A 19,550-nucleotide genomic window follows, 5' to 3' on the forward strand; every position below is an offset into this window, starting at 1 on the left:
ACGCAAGTGAAGTCATTAAGAGGAAGGATACTGTAAAGTGAGACAAACAGAAATTCCACCAGCCTCCAGATATCGTTATGTGTCATAACTCTGCCAAGGTCTGTGAGCTTTAGCTTTAGATTGGCTCAGCAGCTTCCAGGGGAACCAGCTCAAGGCTTTGCTCTGCACCAGGCTGAAGATGACTGACTGTGAGTTTGGATACATTTACAAGCTGGTCCAGGACTATCTGAAGTACGTCCTGCAGATACCACAACCTGCAGCTGGTTCAAGCAAAACGTCCAGAGTGTTACAAAATGTGGCTTTCTCAGTTCAAAAAGAAGTTGAAAAGAATTTGAAACCCTGCTTGGACAATTTTGTTGTCATCTCCATTGATACCGCCCAAACAATATTCAAGCAAGTGATGGAAAAGGAATTTGAAGATGGCATCATTAACTGGGGAAGAATTGTGACCATATTTGCATTTGGAGGTATTCTCATCAAGAAACTTCTAAGGGAGCGAATTGCCCCAGATGTGGATACTTACAAGAAGATTTCTTCTTTTGTTGCTGAGTTCATAGTGGATAACACAGCAGAGTGGATAAGGCAAAACGGAGGCTGGGTATGTGTGATGAAAATATTTTTCATTATTCTTTACTGTGAAATAGGAATTGACAGATTCCTTACTAATTAAAAAAAAAAAAATCTACCTAAGGATTCTATTTTCCTTGGGTGGTGGTTTATTTTAAATTTCTTTTTTTAGTTTTTAAAATAAAAATGACTTTCTGGTTCATTTTCATTTCGATGAATCCTAGGAGATTATAGCTGAAAAACCCTTGTGTTTTCAGTTTTCATTCCTAACAGTGACAGTACAGAATAGCACAGCGCAGTCCCAGTAATGAGGTTGGGGGCTAATAAAGCACCTTTCTAATGCATCTTCTGAACAGCAGAGGTACTCTAATCTAGGACTTAGCTTTTACTAAGTTTGTCATGGGAGTCCCTGGGTGGTGCAAACAGTCAAAGTGCTTGGGTGCTAACTGAAAGTTTAGAGGTTCGAGTCTACCCACAGGCACCTCAGAAGAGAGGCCTGGTGGTCTACTTCCAAAAAAATCAGTCATGGAAAACCCTCTAGGGCACAGTTCTACCCTGACACATGTGTGCTTGTCATGAGTTGGGGGTGACTCAGTGGAGACTTTTTTTTAAAGGTTGTCATGACAGCATAGGATTAAAACAAAACTGTTACATTTATTTTTTGTTGCAAAATACCGGTGGAAATTTTTGCAAATTCGTTACTTACAAATGGATTTTTTCTTTTTTTCGGTTTTTTAATACAGCAAATTCTGGGCTGTTAAAGTTTATTGACAAAAATAACGCACAGTACCCTGCTGTGACTTAGTAGCCAAAACAATCTTTATTCGAGGATTTTCAAATAAAGAATTTCAAATAAAAATTTACTTTATTATCTGCTAATATTACTGAGTGCCTCAAAAAGCCAAGACCATATGGGGCCCTATATTGGAACTCGTGTTGATAAGTTGGTAAGAATGCACCTTCAGGTGTAGCTTTCCTTTATGTTCCAATACACTTAATACTTAATTTTTTAAAAATAATTTTTAATTAGGTAAGCTATGCATGAATATATGTGCTTTAGAAAAAAAGCTAAAACTTCACAGACAAGCACTTATACCCTCTCTTCAACCTCCAATACTGCAAAACATGCCTCTTGAATATATATATATATATTTTTTGCCTGCAAAACAAGCCTATTGAATATATCCACAACAAATAGTCCTTTTTTGTAAACATTTTTGTATGTATAAATAAAGAGTACCCAAAAAAACCAAACCCAGCACCGTCGAGTCTATTCCGACTCATAGCGACCCTATTAACCTGGTACTTATTCTGAAACTCACTTTTTCTACTCGAGCATATTTAAAACAGTGTTTTTAAAAATGCTATATGTATTCTGTCGCATGTAAATGCCATTGACTGTCTGGCCATTTCTACATAATGGCAATTTAATTTCCAGTTTGCTATCACAAACAACACTTCACTGAATAACTTTATATATGTCTTCCCTGTACACATGTGTTTCTCTAGGGTGGATGGTGGGATAGAGAATTGCTGGGACATGGTGTATGTACATTTTATTAGTTTCCCTAGATCCTTGCTCTCCAACAGGTCCCTGGGTGCAGCAGTTTGTGCTTGACTACTAACCTAAAGGTTGGCAGTTCGAACCCACCCAGCTGCACCACAGAAGAAAGGCCTGGTGATATGCTTCTGAAAAGATTACAGTGAAGAAAACCCTATGGAGCAGTTCTACTCTGTAACACATGGGGTCACCATGAGTAAGGACAGCCTGGAGGGCAGTGTTTTTTTTTTTTTCTCTCCAAAGTGGCTCTACCGAGTTACACTCCCATCAGCAGCTTATCACGTACCCAACGCTTCCCGTCACCACAACGAATGCTGTTGTTTGGTGCTGTTGAGTAGGCCCCTGACTCACGGCAACCTCATGCACAATGAACAAACGCACCATCCCCTGACAGGTTGTGGATCCGACTGTTGTGATCCAAAGGCTTTCCGATGGCCGATTTTCGGAAGTAGATTGCCAGCACTTTCCTCCTAGTCTGACTTAGTCTGGAAGCTCTGCTGAAATGTGTACGGCATTATAGCAATACGCAATGACAGTCAGGTGGTGGCTATGTGTAAGGTACATTGGCTGGGAATCCAATAGAGTCTCTTGTTTGGAAGGTGATAATTCTACTACTGACCCACCACTGCTCTCCCCCAATGTTAACCAAATTCACTGCCGTCAAGTTGATTCCAACTCATAGAGACCCTACAGGACAGAGCAGAACTGCCCCACAGGGTTTCCAAGGAGTGCCTGGTGGATTCGAACTGTGGCAGCAATCTGTCAAAACTTTCCCATACTGTGGGGTTAAAGAAATGTATTTAGTCTATCTTGCTGTTTTAACTTGTGTTTCCTGGATTACTAATGAAATTAAGCAACTGTTTTTTTTTTTTTTTGGCTCATACAGAAACTAAGTCTATTTTTTCTTCTTTAAAAAAAAAAAAAACACCTCATTGTGGAGAAGCCTCTCCCCCTTCCCCTAAGGGCCGGAGGCTGTGAAACCAAAGGAGGTTGTGAAAGATAGCTGGAAAATCAAGTACAAGGGGGTGGGGACAGAGCCTATCTTGTCACCCTTAACACTGTCCAACCAAGTGGGGTGGAAGGGAAGGGGGAGTGAAGAGCTGCATTTCCATGACAACCACTTGCCTACCCCTTATGTTGGTGGAAAGAAGAGAGAAGGCCCTTAAGTCTTCCTGGAGGCTTTCCCCTCTCAAGACTTCAAGTAGTGGTTAACAGCGTCAGGCCTAGCTGTGGGGGAAGAGAGGCCATGGCAGGAAGCCTAGGTGGAGGGGCATCCCACTCATGCCTTGGCCTTGCGGCCTCTGTGACTAATGCTAGAGCCAGCCAGGTCCCACCAAGCTAGCGGGGGCCAGGCTTGCAGCGTGGAGTCCCATCCTCTTCCTCCTCCTCACCTGAGGCTTCAGCCTCAGGCTCTTCTACAGAACCCTCAGGCCCCAGGGTGCTTGGGGGCTGAGGATGGCCTTGCTTTGCCTGCCCAGGACCCCAACCAATTGGAGCCCCTGCACGTTTGCGAGGCACCTTCTCAGTTTCTAGTTGTGGGGCTAGAGACTCTGGATGCAGGCAGGTTGAGTGCAGTTTTGGGGTGAACGAGGTCGCGGGAGGAGTCAATTCCAACCCACCTGGCTCGTTCTCCACTAAATCCAGGTCATCTTGAATTACAGCCACCACCATGGACCCTTCACTCTTACGTCCCCGCAGTCCCTCTGCTTCAAGTCACAGACAAGCCAGGAGGGTGAGGGGGCAGCCTCTATCTTTATCAGAAAAACTGCCTTCACTGTCCCCCTGGCCCTGCGGTTGCTTCTGCCTCCCCAGTCCACAGCTCTCAAGGACAGAAGAGCTATCATGGTCTAAGACAGGGAGCTGACTAGGCCAAGGTGATGGTGGATTCTTGGGTGGTCGGCCCCGCTTGCACTTGGATGGGGACATTGAAATGGTGATCGTGGTGACAGTGTTGGCGACAGAAGCAGGACAGGCTAGGAGTAGTGGGAAGTATGGCAAAGGTGGTGGTAGTGGGAGTGGCTGTGTCCAACTCTCTAAGTTGCCATCCCCTGGAGAAGAAATGGTCCCAGGGATGGGCAAATCTCTGCCTTAGGAGGCCAGCCACGCCTTCTTTTCTCTGCAGGTGACAAGACGATGGGCTCGGGTTTGTGAATTGACTGGGGTCCAAGAGGGTGGGGCCCAGGAATAAGCTGGGGTCCTACAGCAGATTCTGCAGTAATGAGGGTCTCTGCCCCAGGGACTGGGGCAGCCTGTCAGTTTTTCCCTTAGAGGTGGATGAGGGTGAGATTAAGCATCTTTTCATGTGCTTACTGCTCATTTTTATTTCTTGTTCAGAGAATTGCTTGTTTATATCTTTTGGCCATTTCCTATTATTTTGTCTTTTTCATATTGATTTGTAGGATCTCTTTGCATATTCTGGCTACCAATTATTTTTATATATGTTGCAGATACCTTCTAGTTTGTCTTTTAAAACTACAGATGTCTTTGGTTATTATAAAAGTTGTAAAGTTTGATATAATCAAAGTTATTAATCTTTTACTTGAAGTCTTCTACATTTTTTGTCTTATTTAAGGTCTTTCTGCACAATAATGGGCCTAAAGCAACCACTGTCCTTTCTCAATCATCCTATTCCTCCTGAGACTCAGCCTGGCTTGGGGCTGGGTAGAGCATGTGAGATGCTTGGTCATGCTTTCTTCTAGCTGGCTGTGGAAAGCTATACTGAAGGACTGATGGAGGAGCTCAGGCTGTTGAACAAAGGTCAGCAGTTCGAATCTACCAGCTGCTCCTTGGAAACTCTATGGGGTAGTTCTATTCCATCCTGTAGGGTCACTGTGAGTCGAAATTGACTCCATGGCAATGGGTTTGGGTTTTTATATAGGTTTCAGCTGGAGGCAAAAGTTCTCTAGTATGGAGGCTCATAGGTGAGCCTGTAGAGAAATACTAGTTTGCAAGCTCTGTGTAGGCATGGACTGTATTCTGAGTGCCTACCATGGTACTTGGAACAAATACCCACTGCCGTCGAGTCGATTCCGACTCATAGCGACCCTATAGGACAAAGAACAAATAGGCAGTTAATAAATGTTACTTAAAAATTCACGTTCTTAACAATAAATCTTGTGAGCTCCTGGAACTCATCATCAGTGGAGGGTGTGAAATCGTCTCTGAGAAATTCTTGATGTGTATTCATCTTTCAGGGGGTGGTACAGGTGTATGGTGTGAGTATGGCAGGATGAACCGATCCTGAGTACTGATGTAATTAGACGCGTGCGCACACACACGAATGCACATAAACACTCTCTGTCACTCTGTCTTCACAAAGCAGGTTTTTCTTCCCTTTATGTAGATTATAAGCTCTTCGCCTTTACACCTGAATATCTTAGTTTGTAGACATGATAGAAACACCCTTTAAGATGTCATTTCAAAGCAACCTGATATTCCTTTTCCGGCTTGCATGTGACATTGATTCTGTTAATTATAGGCAGTGCTTTTTTGAGTCAGTATATACTGGCATATTCGGAGCCCTGGTGGCACAGTGGTTAAGAGCTTGGCTGCTAACCAAAAGGTCAGCAGTTTGAATCCACTGGTTGCTCCTTGGAAACCCTGTGGGACAGTTCTACCCTGTCCTATAGGGTTGCTATAAGTTGAAATCAAATCGATGGCGATGGGCTATACTGGCACGGCAAATTGACATCTTCTTTTCACAGCGATATTGACGAATCTGCTCACATCAGTGAATGTACGCTAGGATGATTCATTGTAGGGGGAAATGGCACAGTCTCATGCCTTTGCTAGCAGAGTCAGATGTTTCACACAGAGGAAAAGAGTAGAAAAGGCGTTCACAACTTTACCAAGATACAAGAACAACCTTCTTGCTTTCTACCCTTTTGGATAAAACTCAAAAACCACTGATCATAAAGTACACAATCTACTACCCTGTCTATAACCCATTAATCTGTTGCCATTGAGTTGATTCTTACTGATAGTGACCCTACAGGACCCAGTAGAACTGCCCCATAAGATTTCCAAGGCATTTAATCTTAACAGAAGCAGACTGCCTCATCTTTCTCCCTCAGGGAGGCTGGTGGGTTCAAACCACTAACCTTTCAGGTTAGTGCACCACCAGGGCTCCATATCCTGTCTATGTTGTTAGGTGCTGTCAGGTCTGTTCTGACTCATGGTTACCCTACATACAACAGAATGAAACATTACTCAGTCCTGTGCCATCTTCACAATCATTGCTATGCTTGAGCCCATCATTGCAGCCACGGTGTCAGTTCATTTCATTGAAGGTCTTCCTCTCTTTCTCTGACACTTTATTTTACCGAGCGTGATGTCCTTCTCCAGGGACTGGTCCCTCCCAATAACACGTCCAGAGTACGTGAGATGAAGTCTTGCCATCCTTGCTTCTAAGGAGCATTCTGGCTGAACTTCTTCCGAGACAGATCTGTTCATTCTTCTGGCAGCCCATGGTATATTCAGTATTCTTTGCCAGCACCATAATTGAAAGGTATCAATTCTTCTTTGGTCTTCCTTATTCATTGTACAGCTTTCACATGCATATAAGGCGACTAAAAATACCATGGCTCGGGTCAGGTGCACCTTAGTCTTCTAGGTGATGTCTTTGCTCTTCAACACTTTAAAGAGGTCCTTTGCAGCAGATTTACCCGATGCAACGCGTCTTTTGATTTCTTGACTGCTGCTTCCGTGGGCATTGATTGTGGATCCAAGTAAAATGAAATCCCCGACAACTTCAATCTTTTCTCCATTTATCATGATGTTGCTTATTGTCTATAATCATCCATATTTGTTTGACATGGGCTCCAAATTATAAATGCATGGCTATAATGAAAGATGAGAAGACCATTTGGCCTACAACCAGAGAATACAATAATTTAATTACATTTTAAAAGTGGTTCAAAAATGTGGTATGTAAGGAACAGCATAGATGTTAAGAATATGATCTCTGAGTCAGACAGATCTGGGTTCATTTTCTGGCTCCAGTGCTTACTACATGTGTGACATGAACAAGTTGTTTGACTTTCCTAAGCCTTGTTTCTTCATCTGCAAAACAGGAGAATAATCTACCTATCTCCTTGGACCAGCATAAGGATTAAATCAGTATATATATTATATAGTATAGTATAACATAATAATATAAAATATAATATATAATGGGGATTCATACACTCATTCTGTATTTTCTTTCTCATGTCATCAGCTTGAGTCATTTTTCTTTCCTTCACTCTCTCTCTCGTTTGCTGCTTCTCTTCTCTTTTTCTTCCTCTTTCCCATTGACTACTACTTTGTCCTGTCACCTCTGCCAGTCTGAAGTGCTGAAAATGGATGAGCTCTCACAAGATCTGAGAAGCTGTGCTACTTTTCAGCTGTCTTCAGCATTCATTAAGGATGATTCTTAAACTCATTAGAATGTGCTTAAGACAAAACTCAAGTCTTACCCCTTGGGATCACCCTTCCTTTTGAGCTAGGTGGCTTTCCTACTTTCTCCCCCTTTGATAAAATATTCTCCAATGCCTGTGCTAGTGAAGTGCAACGAACACTCGACACTCAGCTCCACAGTGGAGCAATCATGTCTATTTAATGTACCATTGTATACCCCATATGCAGTACAGGGCCTATTGCATAGAAGGCACTCAACAAATATTTGTTGAGGAAATAACTGAGTGAGCTAACATTGAGTAACATTGAAATTGGAGGTTTATCCATTCATCTGCTGATGGGCACTTAGGTTGCTTCCATATTTTTGCTATTGTGAATAATGCTGCTATAAACATGGGTGTGCACATATGTGTTCGTATCACGGCTCTTATTTCTCTGTGATATATACCTAGTAGTGGAATTGCTGGATCATGAGGTATCTCTATTTCTAACTTTTTAAGGGAGCACCATGCCACTTTCTACAGTGGTTGTACCATTTTGCAATCCCACCAGCAGTGTGTGATAGTTCCAGTCTCCCCACACCCTGCAAGCATTTGTTGTTTTCTGTTTTTGATCACTGCCATTTTTGCTGGGATGAGATGATATCTCATTGTTGTTTTGATTTGCATCTCTCTAATAGCTAATGATTGTGAATATCCCTTCATACATTTTTTGGCCGTCTGAATGTTGTCTTTGGTGAAGTGACTGTTCATGTCCTTTGCCCAATTTTTAAAACTGGGTTGTTTGTATTTTTGTTGTTGAGGTGTTGAAGTTTTCTATACATTTTAGAGATTAGTCCCTTGTCAGATATGTCATTGCAAAAAAATTTTTCCCAGTTTATACTGTCTCTTTTTACCCTTTCGGAGAAGTATTTTGAGGTGCATAAGTGTTTACTTTTTAGGAGTCCCCCATTGTTTAGTTTATCTTCTGGTGCTTGTCCATTTTTAGTTATGTTTGATAGTCTATCTATGCCATAATTTAGGGCCTTTAGGTTTGCCCCCATTTTTTCCCATGATCTTTATAGTTTTAGGTTTTCCATTGAAGTCTTTGATCCACCTTGAGTTAGTTTTTGTATATGGTGTGAGGTATGGATCCTGTTTCATTTTTTGGCAAATGGGTATCCAGTTGTGCCAGCACCATTTGTTAAAGAGACCATCTCCTCCCCATTTAATGGATTTTGGCCCTTTGTCAAAGATCAGCTGTCCATAGGTGGATGGATTTACTTCTGGGTTCTCAATTCTGTTCTGTTTGTCTATGTGTCTATTGTTGGTCCAGTACCAGGCTGTTTTGACTACCATGGCTGTATAGTAGGTTCTGAGATTGGGAAGTGTGAGGCTTCTTACTTTATTCTTCTTCTTCGGGAGTGCTTTGCTTATTGGGGGTCTCTTTCCTTTCCATATAAAATTGGTGATTAGTTTTTCCATTTCTTTAAAAAATGTTGAAGGAATCTGGATTGGGATTGCATCTATAGATTGCTTTGGGTGGCATTGACATTTTCACAATGCTAAGTCTTCCTATCCATGAGCATGGTATGTTCTTCCATTTATGTAGGTCTCTTTTGGTTTCTTGCAGTAGTGTTTTGTAGTTTTCTTTGTGTAAGTCTTTTACTTCTCTGGTTAGGTTTATTCCTAAGTATTTAATCTTTTTGGTCTATTGTAAATGGTATTGTTTTCCTGATTTCCTTTTCAGAGTTCTTTATGTAAGGGGAGAGGAATCTAACTGATTTTTGTATGTTGATCTTGTATCCTGCCACTTTGCTGAATCCTTCTATTAGTTCCAGTGACTTTCTTGTAGAATCTCTGGGATTTTCTATGTATAGGATCATATCTTCTGCAAATAGGGATAGTTTTACTTCTTCCTTACCAATCTGGGCACTTTTATTTTTCTTTATTCCCTTATTGCTCTGGCTAGGACTTCCAATACAATATTGAATAGGAGTGGTGATAAAGGGCATCCTTGTCTGGTTTGTGTTCTCAGAGGGAATGCTTTCAGTTTCTCTACATTAAGAATAATAGTATATATTTACTTTCATATAATAGTTTTAAGAAACAAATAGCATCATTAAAGGGAATGTTTTTTAAAAAGAAGAAAAATTACTCCACCACCTTAACATACCCACATATCCACATATGCACATTATATGAAATTACAGTTAAGGTGTGCATGGAAGTTTTTTTTTAACGTAACATTGTATTATAAATATTTGCAACACTGCCTCACATATTCTATGTTAACATTTCTAATGGCTACAGAATATTCCACCAATTCGATGCATCATAGTTTGATTAACCAATTTGAAATTGTTAGATATTCAGATTGTTTTCCATTTTCTTCTCTTAGAAAAAATGCTTCAATATTGAACAAGGATACGGATTTTCCTCATATTTGAGAAAACTGTCTCCTTATAAATTTTTAACAATGGAATTAATTTTCATAAGATATGAGTATAATTATGCTATTCATACATATTGGAATACATAGCACTTCCCCAAAACATTGTGTTAATGTAACAAGGTCAAAACAGCTTTACACCGGGATTGGGTGGTACTATTAAAAATAATGAAAAGAGACTTAAAATTATAAGGTGTGTTTAATAGGTTTCAAAAACAATAAAATTGTATCAAAATGTGAATTTCTTTGACTGCTAGTAATGTTGAATTTTTTTCCCCATATACTTGTTAATGATTCATAGCTCTGTCTCCAGTAGAGTTTGCTTTTTCAACTATTGAGGGCTTGATGACTTTTTCTTGTATATGAATGAACTGTTTCATGGTAAATGTAAATATTTTCCTAGTCTGTTCTTTCAATATTTACTTATTTTTTCTTTTTATTGTGCTTTAGGCCAAAGTTTACAGAGCAAATTAGTTTCTCATTCAACAATTTATACACAAATTGTTTTGTGACATTGGTTGCAATCCCGGCAGTGTGTCAACACTCTCCCCTTCTCCAACTCGGGTTACCCATTTCATTCATCCCATTTTCTTGTCTCTTGCTGCCTTCTCATCTTTGCTTTTGCACAGTTAATTTTAGTTTTTTACAGTTTTTAATCTTCATACAATTGAATTTTTCAATTTTTTCCTTCATTTGCTCTCTTTACTTTAGAAATTGAATGTCCATAAAAACATGACATGTTAACTGCTCAGTCATAATTGGCCATTATCATTTTCAAAATAATAAAAAATCATCTTAGAGTATCTGAGTATACTTGCCAAATATGGAATTTATGAAAATGAACAATGAAGTGGATGAGAATTTAGAACTTACGGGAAATGTGTGAGTGTGTAAGGGCAAGAAGGGAAAAGGATGAAGAAAAGGGAACGATTTCTTCTTTCTGTTAGGGCATGACAGCATATGTCTCCCAACACAGAGAAAGAGCATGACCTATGCTTAACACATAGGCAGCAGCTGGCTTTCTTGAACAATCTGATTTCAAACAGAAAGTGCCCCTGACTGGTGTTAATTTTCTTTGCCAGTGATGTTCATGGAGATGACTCCAAGTCACTAAAGAGCTTCCAAGCCACTCCCACACATCAGAGATATGCTCTATTTACTTTTTGGTATTAGGCATACTAGGTTAGGCCTTGAAGACATCTTTGTAACCCCCAAATCTGGAACTCTCTAGATGTAAGGCAAATGTTTGCTGGATGAACATTTAAAAAAATAATTTTCATTATTTTCTAATCTTTTTGGCAGTTGTTTGGAAATTTGTAGTTGAAGTAATGGAGTGGAAAGGACAGTGGAAAGGTCCAGGCACTAAGAAGTTGGGGTAACCTTAGCAACTTATTCTTTCTTTCTGGGCCTCACTTTCCTCACTGGTAAAAATAAGAGAGAGCATTAGATTGGTTGATTTCACAGCTACTTTTTAGTGAAGATACTCTATAATTATAAATAGCAAATTAATTAAATAGAGTGTCCACTTTACTGGGGTAGCCTTTTTTAAAATAAAACTACATCTCATCAAAAATAAAATGAACTGTAATAGAAGCAATTAATAACCTTTTCATAGGCTCTAAGGCACTGACTTAATCTGGATTTACTGTGACTTCTCATAAGTTTCAGTACAAAGCAGTTTACAAACATTAACTTATATTTCAATGCTAGACAGCTGAGAACTAAAGAGAAAGAAAAAAAATCAGACTATCCTTCAGAACTGTGTTATCCAATACAGTAGTCACGAGTCTGCAGCTATTTAGCAGTTGACGTGTGGCTAGTCTGAATTGAGATATGCTCTCAGTACAAAGTACACATTGGATTTTGAAGATTTGGTATGATAAAAAGTAATGTAAATATCTCATTAATAATTTTTATATTGATTACCTGTTGAAATGATATTTTGATAAATTAAAATATTTAAAGAATAATTTTGCCTATTTCTTTTTACTTTTTAAAATGTGACTACTAAAAAATTAAAATTACATATGTAGCTTATATTACATTTCTATTGTACAGTGCTGCCCTAGAAGGATCTAGAAGGGAGATAGCAATCTACTGCCTTCAAGTTGATTCCAACTCATAGCAACCCTACAGGACAGAGTAGAACTGCCCCATAGGGTTTCCAAGGCTGTAAATATTTACTGAAGCAGATTGCCACATCTTTCTCCCACAGAGCTACTGGTTTTGAACCACTGACCTGTCAGTTAGCATTCAAGCACTTTAACCAATGCACCATAATAATGATGAACAGAATAAAATTAGTGAAAGTACAGAGAAGATACTCTTTGCATTATTAAAATGAAAGTTTTTTTTTTTTGCTTTTTAGTCCAGCAAACTTAGTTTTCACTGATGTTAAATTTATTCTCTTACAGGAAAATGGCTTTGTGAAGAAGTTTGAACCTAGGTCTGGCTGGCTGACTTTTCTGGAAGTTACAGGAAAGATTTGTGAAATGTTATTTCTCCTGAAGCAATACTATTGACTGAAAAGCACACTCCATGTTGTGAAACCTGCCTAATTTTCCTGACTCTTGCAAGAACTATTGCCAACACTTATAAATAAACAATTTGATGATGTAACTTGACTTCCCAGAGTTATGGAGATTTTGTATAATTTTCAATTTTAACAATAAACTATGTGTTTGTCTCTCTATATAATTTGTGTCCTACTTTTTTGGCTCTGCCTGGAAGTCCAACAAAAGGGTAAAGCAAAATACAGGAGTTAGGTATTGAATTAAGGGGATAATGACCAATCTTTAGGTCAGCAAATTTGGTTCCAATATGGGAACACTGTATCTTGTTCTTGACCTCTCACCCTTCCTTTTCTTCCCACAATGTAACTCCGTGGGGCTTGGATTAAAGTTGTTGATGGATCTAATAAAAAAAAAAACAGAGCCCCTCCCTCTCAGTCATGCATATTATCACAGCAGATTTGTTAATTAATGCTTTACCTCTGAGGTATGTGTATTAACGACAGGAATTAGGACACTTGGACAAGTCAGTAGGGAAATATTTTTGGTACAGTTAGCTTTGGCATACTTCTCAAATCCCATCTGAGAGACAACTACGTATGCCACCTGAGGTTTGCGTCTATTAAGGGCAGGGTAGGATTCAACATTTTCTTTTACCTCTTGCTGCCATGTATCCCCCTTCTCCCCCCACACCCTAAGTTTTAATTCATTTTTGCTTTAATCAGAGCTAAGTGGTGAGAATGAATAGTCATGAATGGACATAACAGGAAGCATGTATACAGGTATTGCTACCTGGAATACATTTATACAAGAAACCTCAAAGCAAGGCATTTGCTCTAGAATGACCTCTTAACAAAGTGACATTGAGAAATCAGTGACTATTTTTGGTTTGGTCTATGACCTGGACTTTCAAACTGTAGTTTGCTATGTGTTCTGTTTATTACTTAGAAAAAAAAAAGGCTTTTATGAACCTCAACTTTTACCTCATGCCATATACAAACATTAACTTGAAACACATCTAAATGTAAATGAAAACTGTAAAACTTCTGGAAGAAAGCATGAGAGAAAATCTTCACAATTTTGGGGTAGGCAAAGATTTCTTAGATAGAACACAAAAAGTTCGAATCACACACGCGCACATACACACAAATGATAATTTGAACCTTATCAAAATTTTAAAATTCCACTCTCAAAAAGACACTGTAAAGAATTCGAAAGGGGCCATATAAATTATACCTCAATAAAACTGTTAAAAAAAAAAAAAAGGCAAGCCACAGAAAGGGAGAGAATATATACCACACTTATGTCTGACAAAAGACTTGTATCCACAGTATATACAGTGCTCTTACAAGCCAATAGCAAGATGACCATCAACCTAATTTTAAAAGATCTGAACAGACACTTCACAAAAGAAGTTATACAAATGGCCAACACCCATGGAAAAGATGCTAGCACCATTGGACATCAGGGAGATGCACATTAAAACCACAATGAAAGGCCATTAAACACCCTCCAGAAAGGCTAGAATGAAAAAGATCGACAATAGCAAGCCTTGAAGGAGATGTGGAGCAACTGAAATTCTCATACACTTCTGGTGATAATGTAAAGTTGTCCAACCACTCTGGAAAACAGTCTGGCAATTTCTTATAAACATAAACTTACCATAAATTTATTGCTGTTGAGTCAATTTTGACTCACAGAGACCCTATAGGACAGAGTAGAGCTGCCCCACAGGGTTTCCAAGGCTGTACTCTTCATAGAAGCAGATTGCCACATCTTTCTCCGTTGGAGTGGCTGGTAGGTTCCAACTGCTGACCTGTCAGTTAGCAGGTGAGTGCTTTAACCACTAGACTACGAGGGACCCTTATACTTACCATAAACCCATTGCCACTGAGTCAATTCTGACTCATAGAGACCCTATAGGACAGGGTAGAACTGCCTCATGGGTTTTCCAGGGAGCCACCGGTGGATTCAAACTGCTGACCTTTTGGTTACCAACCTGCGCTCTTAATCACTGTGCCACCAGGGCTCCTAGTGCTCCACAAAAAAACAAAAAACCAAACCTGTTGCCATCGGGTGGTTTCTAACTCATAGCAACCCTATACGACAGAGTAGAACTGCCCCATAGGGTTTCCAAGGAGCAGCTGCTAGATTCGAACTGTCAACCTTTTGGTTAGCAGCCACGCTCTTAACCACTGTGCCGCCAGGGCTCCAGGTGCTCCATAACCCAATGAAAAAAAGCCAAACTCAATGCCATTGAGTCAATTCCAACTCATAGCCACCCTATAGGACAGAGTAGAACAGCCCCATAGAGTTTCCGAGGAGCACCTGGTGGATTCGAACTGCCAACCTTTGGTGCTGCATAGGACCCATCAATTTCACTTAGGTATGTACCCAAAAGTAATGAAAACATATGTCCACACTATTCATACAGCTGTACTTACAATAAAAAAAAAAAAAATTAATAGGCCCCCCCAAAAAAGGAAACAACTCAAATGTTCAAACAGGTGAATGGATAAACAAATTGTGGTATATCCAGATAATGGAATATTACTCAGCAATAAAAAGGAATAGACTACAGATGCATGCAACAGAGTGGATGAATCTCAAAAGCACTACGGTGAGTAAAATAAGCCAGTCACAAAAGAGCATTATAGTGTATTACTCCATTGACATGAAACTCTAGAAAAGACAAATCTAATACATAGTGACAGAAAACAGATAAGTAGTTGCCTGGGGCTGAAGTGAGCAGATTATCTGGAAAGGGATATTTTAGAGTGATGAAAATGTTCAATATCTAGACTGTGGCCATGGTTATGTGGGTATACAAATTTGCAAAACTCAATGAAATGTACACTTAAAATGGGTGCATTTTATCATAGATAATTTTTTTTAATGCATATCTCAATGGAATTGATTTAGCAAAAGTTTTTGTTTTGTGAAAAATGATAAACACTTTATAAACAATAGGAGGTACATTGTGTTGTTTTTTTTAGGTGCTGTGGAGAACTGCCCCATAGGGTTTTCTAGGTTGGAATCGACTCAGGGAATAGCCTCATGGATTTTGGTTTAATCTTTATGGGAGCAGATTTCCAGGTCTTTCTCCCATGGAGCTGCTGGGTGGGTTTGAACCTTCAGGTTAGCAGCTGAGTGCTTAACCACTGTGCAACTAGGGCTCCTTAGGAGATAAATACAACAAAACAAAAAGAGAGAAATGAATCTTATCTTAAATACAAAGCGAAATGACAAAACCATGAAGTACTATTTATTACTTTCTTTCCGTTGTTATTTAAAAGGACTTCATTGTTGTAAACCGGGGCAGTTCTGCTCTGTCCTATAGGGTCCCTATGAGTTGGAATTGACTCGATGGCAGTGGAGTGAGTTTTTCACTGTTGTAAAACGAAAGTTTTTGGCACTATACATGGCTTTCCCTGCATGATTGGGCCCTTCATTTGCCCCACTTCATTTCAGTTGTGTCCGCCTCGGTGGTCTGTCTCTTCTGCAGCCTCCTTAACCCTTTTTCAGTACTTCCCAGACACTTGCACATGTTGGTCCTTCTGCCTGGAACACTTCCTTATCTCCTCACCTGCTTAATGCTTACTTATCCTTCAGATTTCAGCTTAAAGGTCACTTCTTCGGGATTCCCTCCCTAATTACATTCCCCTCTTAGTTTCTGAAAACACCATTGTCTCAATTACAGTTCTATACGTGTATTATTTTTAAATCACTGTCTGTTTCCCCGACAGTAAATCCTACGAAGGCAGGAACCTTGGTTGTTTTTGCTCACCATTTTATCTCAGAGCCTAATTCAGAACCTGGTAAATAATAAGAGCTCAATAAATATTTGTTTAAAAAAATAAATGGATAAGCATTAGCTGAGTTCTTGGAATAGGTAACAAATGAGCTGAGGCGAGATTGAACATCATGTTCTTAGTAATAGCATGAAAGAGAGTAACGACTGCCAATTATTGGTTGTTTTTCTCGTGCTAGGTGCTTTGGATGTGTGATCTCCTTTCATCTTCACGGAAGCCCCTGAAGGTAGATGTATCCCCATTTTACTGTCGAAGGTACAGGCTTACAACCAGTAAGAAAATTGCCCCAGGTCATTGAGTTGGGTGGGTGGGTTAGAGGCAGCATTTGGACTCATTTTGGACTCTGAGGTCCCTGCTCATACTCAGCACTTTTCTCCTGACCTTGTGGTGCCTCCCAGGCCCTCCACTTCCTTCCTCATCCCTTTCACAAACTGAAACTGCATGTGAAGGCCAGCTGGGTGGAACTTGTTTCCCCACTGATGATCAAGGCCATCAGCTGGCCGGGGGGTGTCCTCACACTCTCTCATCTTTACCCTTCACCCCTTTATGTGTGCACTTCCTGTAGTATCACCCCCATCTCAAACTGGTGATCATGATTTAGAATATGGAAGCTGTTTGCAAAGGGTTCAAAGTTGCTGACAGGGAACTGTTGCTTTGTGCAATCCCATAGAAAACGAAAATAAAACAAACCTGTTTATAATTGGTAACTTCTGTGGTTATTTCTGCTTGAAGATGCTATTAGGAACATATCATATAGATGAGGCATGGTTAAATCATTTTTCCATGGTGTTGGTGGGTTTTCTCTTTATTCATCTTCCTTGTGACCAAAGGCAGCATTTTCAAGACACCTGACTGGGCCTTGGGCTATGATTTATTGCCTTAACAGAGTAAATCTAACTGGCTCCCAGGAGAAGCAAGCCCATAACCGATGTTGCCCTAAACTGTTTTAAAGTTGAAGGCAGTTGACACTGCTACTTGACCAATAGAAGATGTATGTATAGGAACAGTTAAGCATTATAAACACTTGCGACACAACTGTTTTGACACAATTTAATTCCCATTGACCTTGCTTCCTATTTCACTGAGAATAGACAGAGTTAGAACTTCCACATCGTCTCCACCCTTGTATCTACCTACCTATTCTGCATCTGTGCTGGTATATTTTCCTTCTCTTCTATTACTGTGAATAATTGTTCTAAGGCCAACCTTACACTTGCACATTAGATCTCATTCCTCATCACCTAGGCAGGAATGTCTCTCAGACTCACTCTTCTGTATCACAGTCTTCCTCTCTCTACTGCATAGGTCCTATTACCACACAGACATGCTGTAATTTCTTCTATTGTAAAAACAAAACAAAACACACAATCTTGGCACTACCTGTTTTTCTGCTCCTCTTCAGAAACTCCTCAAGAGAGCCATCTATGCTTGCTGTGTCAGATTCCTCTGCTCTCACTGTCTCTTGAATCCTACCAATCAGGCTTTCCTTCCACCATTAAGTTCAAGGGTTAATTTCTGTTTTCAACTTTCTTGACATAGTGACATTTGACGTGGTGAATGACTCTCTATTGATACGTATTTTCATTCGACTTCTGAGATACCACCCTCTCTTGGTTCTCCTTCTATCTCACTGGCCATTCTTTCACTGTCTCCTTTGATGAATCTTGCTCATCTCCCTAACTCTACCTCCCCAACTCTAAATACTGGAGCACCAAAGGGCTGGCCCTTGACTTTCTTCTGTTCTTTACCTACACACACATTCTAGATTTCTCATCCAGTCTCAGGATTTTAAGGATCAATCATATGCTGGTGACTCCCAAATTCATATTTCCAGCCCAGACTTCTCCCCTGAACTCCAGAATGACATATCCAACTGCTGACCTCAAATCTCTCTTCTTGGATATTTAACAAGCTTATCAAACTTGTCGTTGTTAGGTGCTGTACAACAGAATGAAACACTGCCCAGTTCTGTGCCATCCTCACAATCACTGCTGTGTTTGTTGAGCTCATTATTGCAGCCACTGTGTCAATCCATCTTACTGAGGGTTTTTTTCCTTTTTGTTGACTCTCTACTAAGCATGACTTACTTTTCCAGGGACTGGTCCCTACTGACAACATGTCCAAAGTATGTGAGATGAAGTCTCACCATTCTTGCTTCTAAGGAGCATTCTGGCTGTGACAGATTTGTTCACTCCTCTGGCAGTCCACAGTATACTCAATATTCTTTGCCAACACCATAGTTCAAAGGCATCAGTTCTTCAGTCTACCTTATTCATTGTCCACCTTTTGCATGCACGTGAGGCTGTTGAAAATACCATGGCTTGAGTCAGGCACACCTTAGTCCTCCTAGTGACATCTTTGTTTTTTAACACTTTCAAGAGGTCTTTTGCAGCAGATTTGCCCAATACAATATGTTGTTTGATTTCCTGAAATCAATCTTATTATACCCAGATCTGAAATCTGATCCTCAATACTCCCAAAACCTATAAACCCTATATCTTTTGCCCTTAGTTAATGGGATCTCCATCTTTCCACTCAGCCAAAAATCCTTAGAGTCTTTGACTCTTTTCATTACCCTACATTCAGGAAATACTATTTGGTTTTATCATCAATATACGTTCAATATTCAACTACTTCTCACCATCTTCACTACTACTACCCTGATGCAAGCCACCTAAAATCTCCTGTCTAGATTTTGTAATATCATCTAGAGTTAATTCCTTCCGCAGAAAAATAGGGTAGTGCTGAGAGATTCTGCCCTTGCCTCTCTACAGTTTATTCCCAACATGCGGCCAGAAGGATCCTTTACGATGTGAAACAATGTATGTTACCTCTCCAATCAAAACTCTCCAGAGGTTTCCGCTTGACTCAGAGTAATAGCCTAAGTCCCCACAATGATCTACAAGGCTTTCCACGATCTACCTTCCTTGTGAACAACTTGACCTTCCCTCTCCTTTGCTCAAGTAGCCTCACCGTTGTTCCTTGAACATGCCAAGTGCACCCTGTATCACAAGTCTAAAGCCTCTTATGTTCCTCTGAGTCTCCTTTTCAGCATCCCAATTTCTACCCTGAATAATATATGACTCCCTAAGATAAGAAATTTTGAGAAACAGGGATGTCAATGACTTTACCATAAGACCTCCACCCCTAAGCCCACAGAGCTCACTGGGAATTTAGAACCTTAATGAGTTTTGCACTTAGTGTCATAGATACATACAAGAGCTGGTGCTCTGAAAAGTATAATCCTTGATGGAAATGCAGAGTATGATTGCT

At 40.0% G+C, this 19,550-nt stretch overlaps 1 protein-coding gene across 1 annotated transcript; it reads left to right on the forward strand.

Annotated features, from left to right (window-relative positions):
- On the forward strand, positions 1–13,735 carry BCL2A1 (BCL2 related protein A1). The gene is made up of 2 exons (XM_003413855.4): positions 1–598; positions 12,370–13,735. Exons 1-2 carry the CDS (start codon positions 179–181, stop codon positions 12,475–12,477), a joined length of 528 nt encoding a protein of 175 aa, XP_003413903.1. The 5' UTR covers positions 1–178; the 3' UTR covers positions 12,478–13,735.
- Positions 13,736–19,550: the final 5,815 nt, after the last annotated feature.

Source organism: Loxodonta africana, chromosome 13, assembly GCF_030014295.1.
Source record: "Loxodonta africana isolate mLoxAfr1 chromosome 13, mLoxAfr1.hap2, whole genome shotgun sequence".
In the NCBI taxonomy this organism is placed as follows: Eukaryota; Metazoa; Chordata; class Mammalia; order Proboscidea; family Elephantidae; genus Loxodonta; species Loxodonta africana.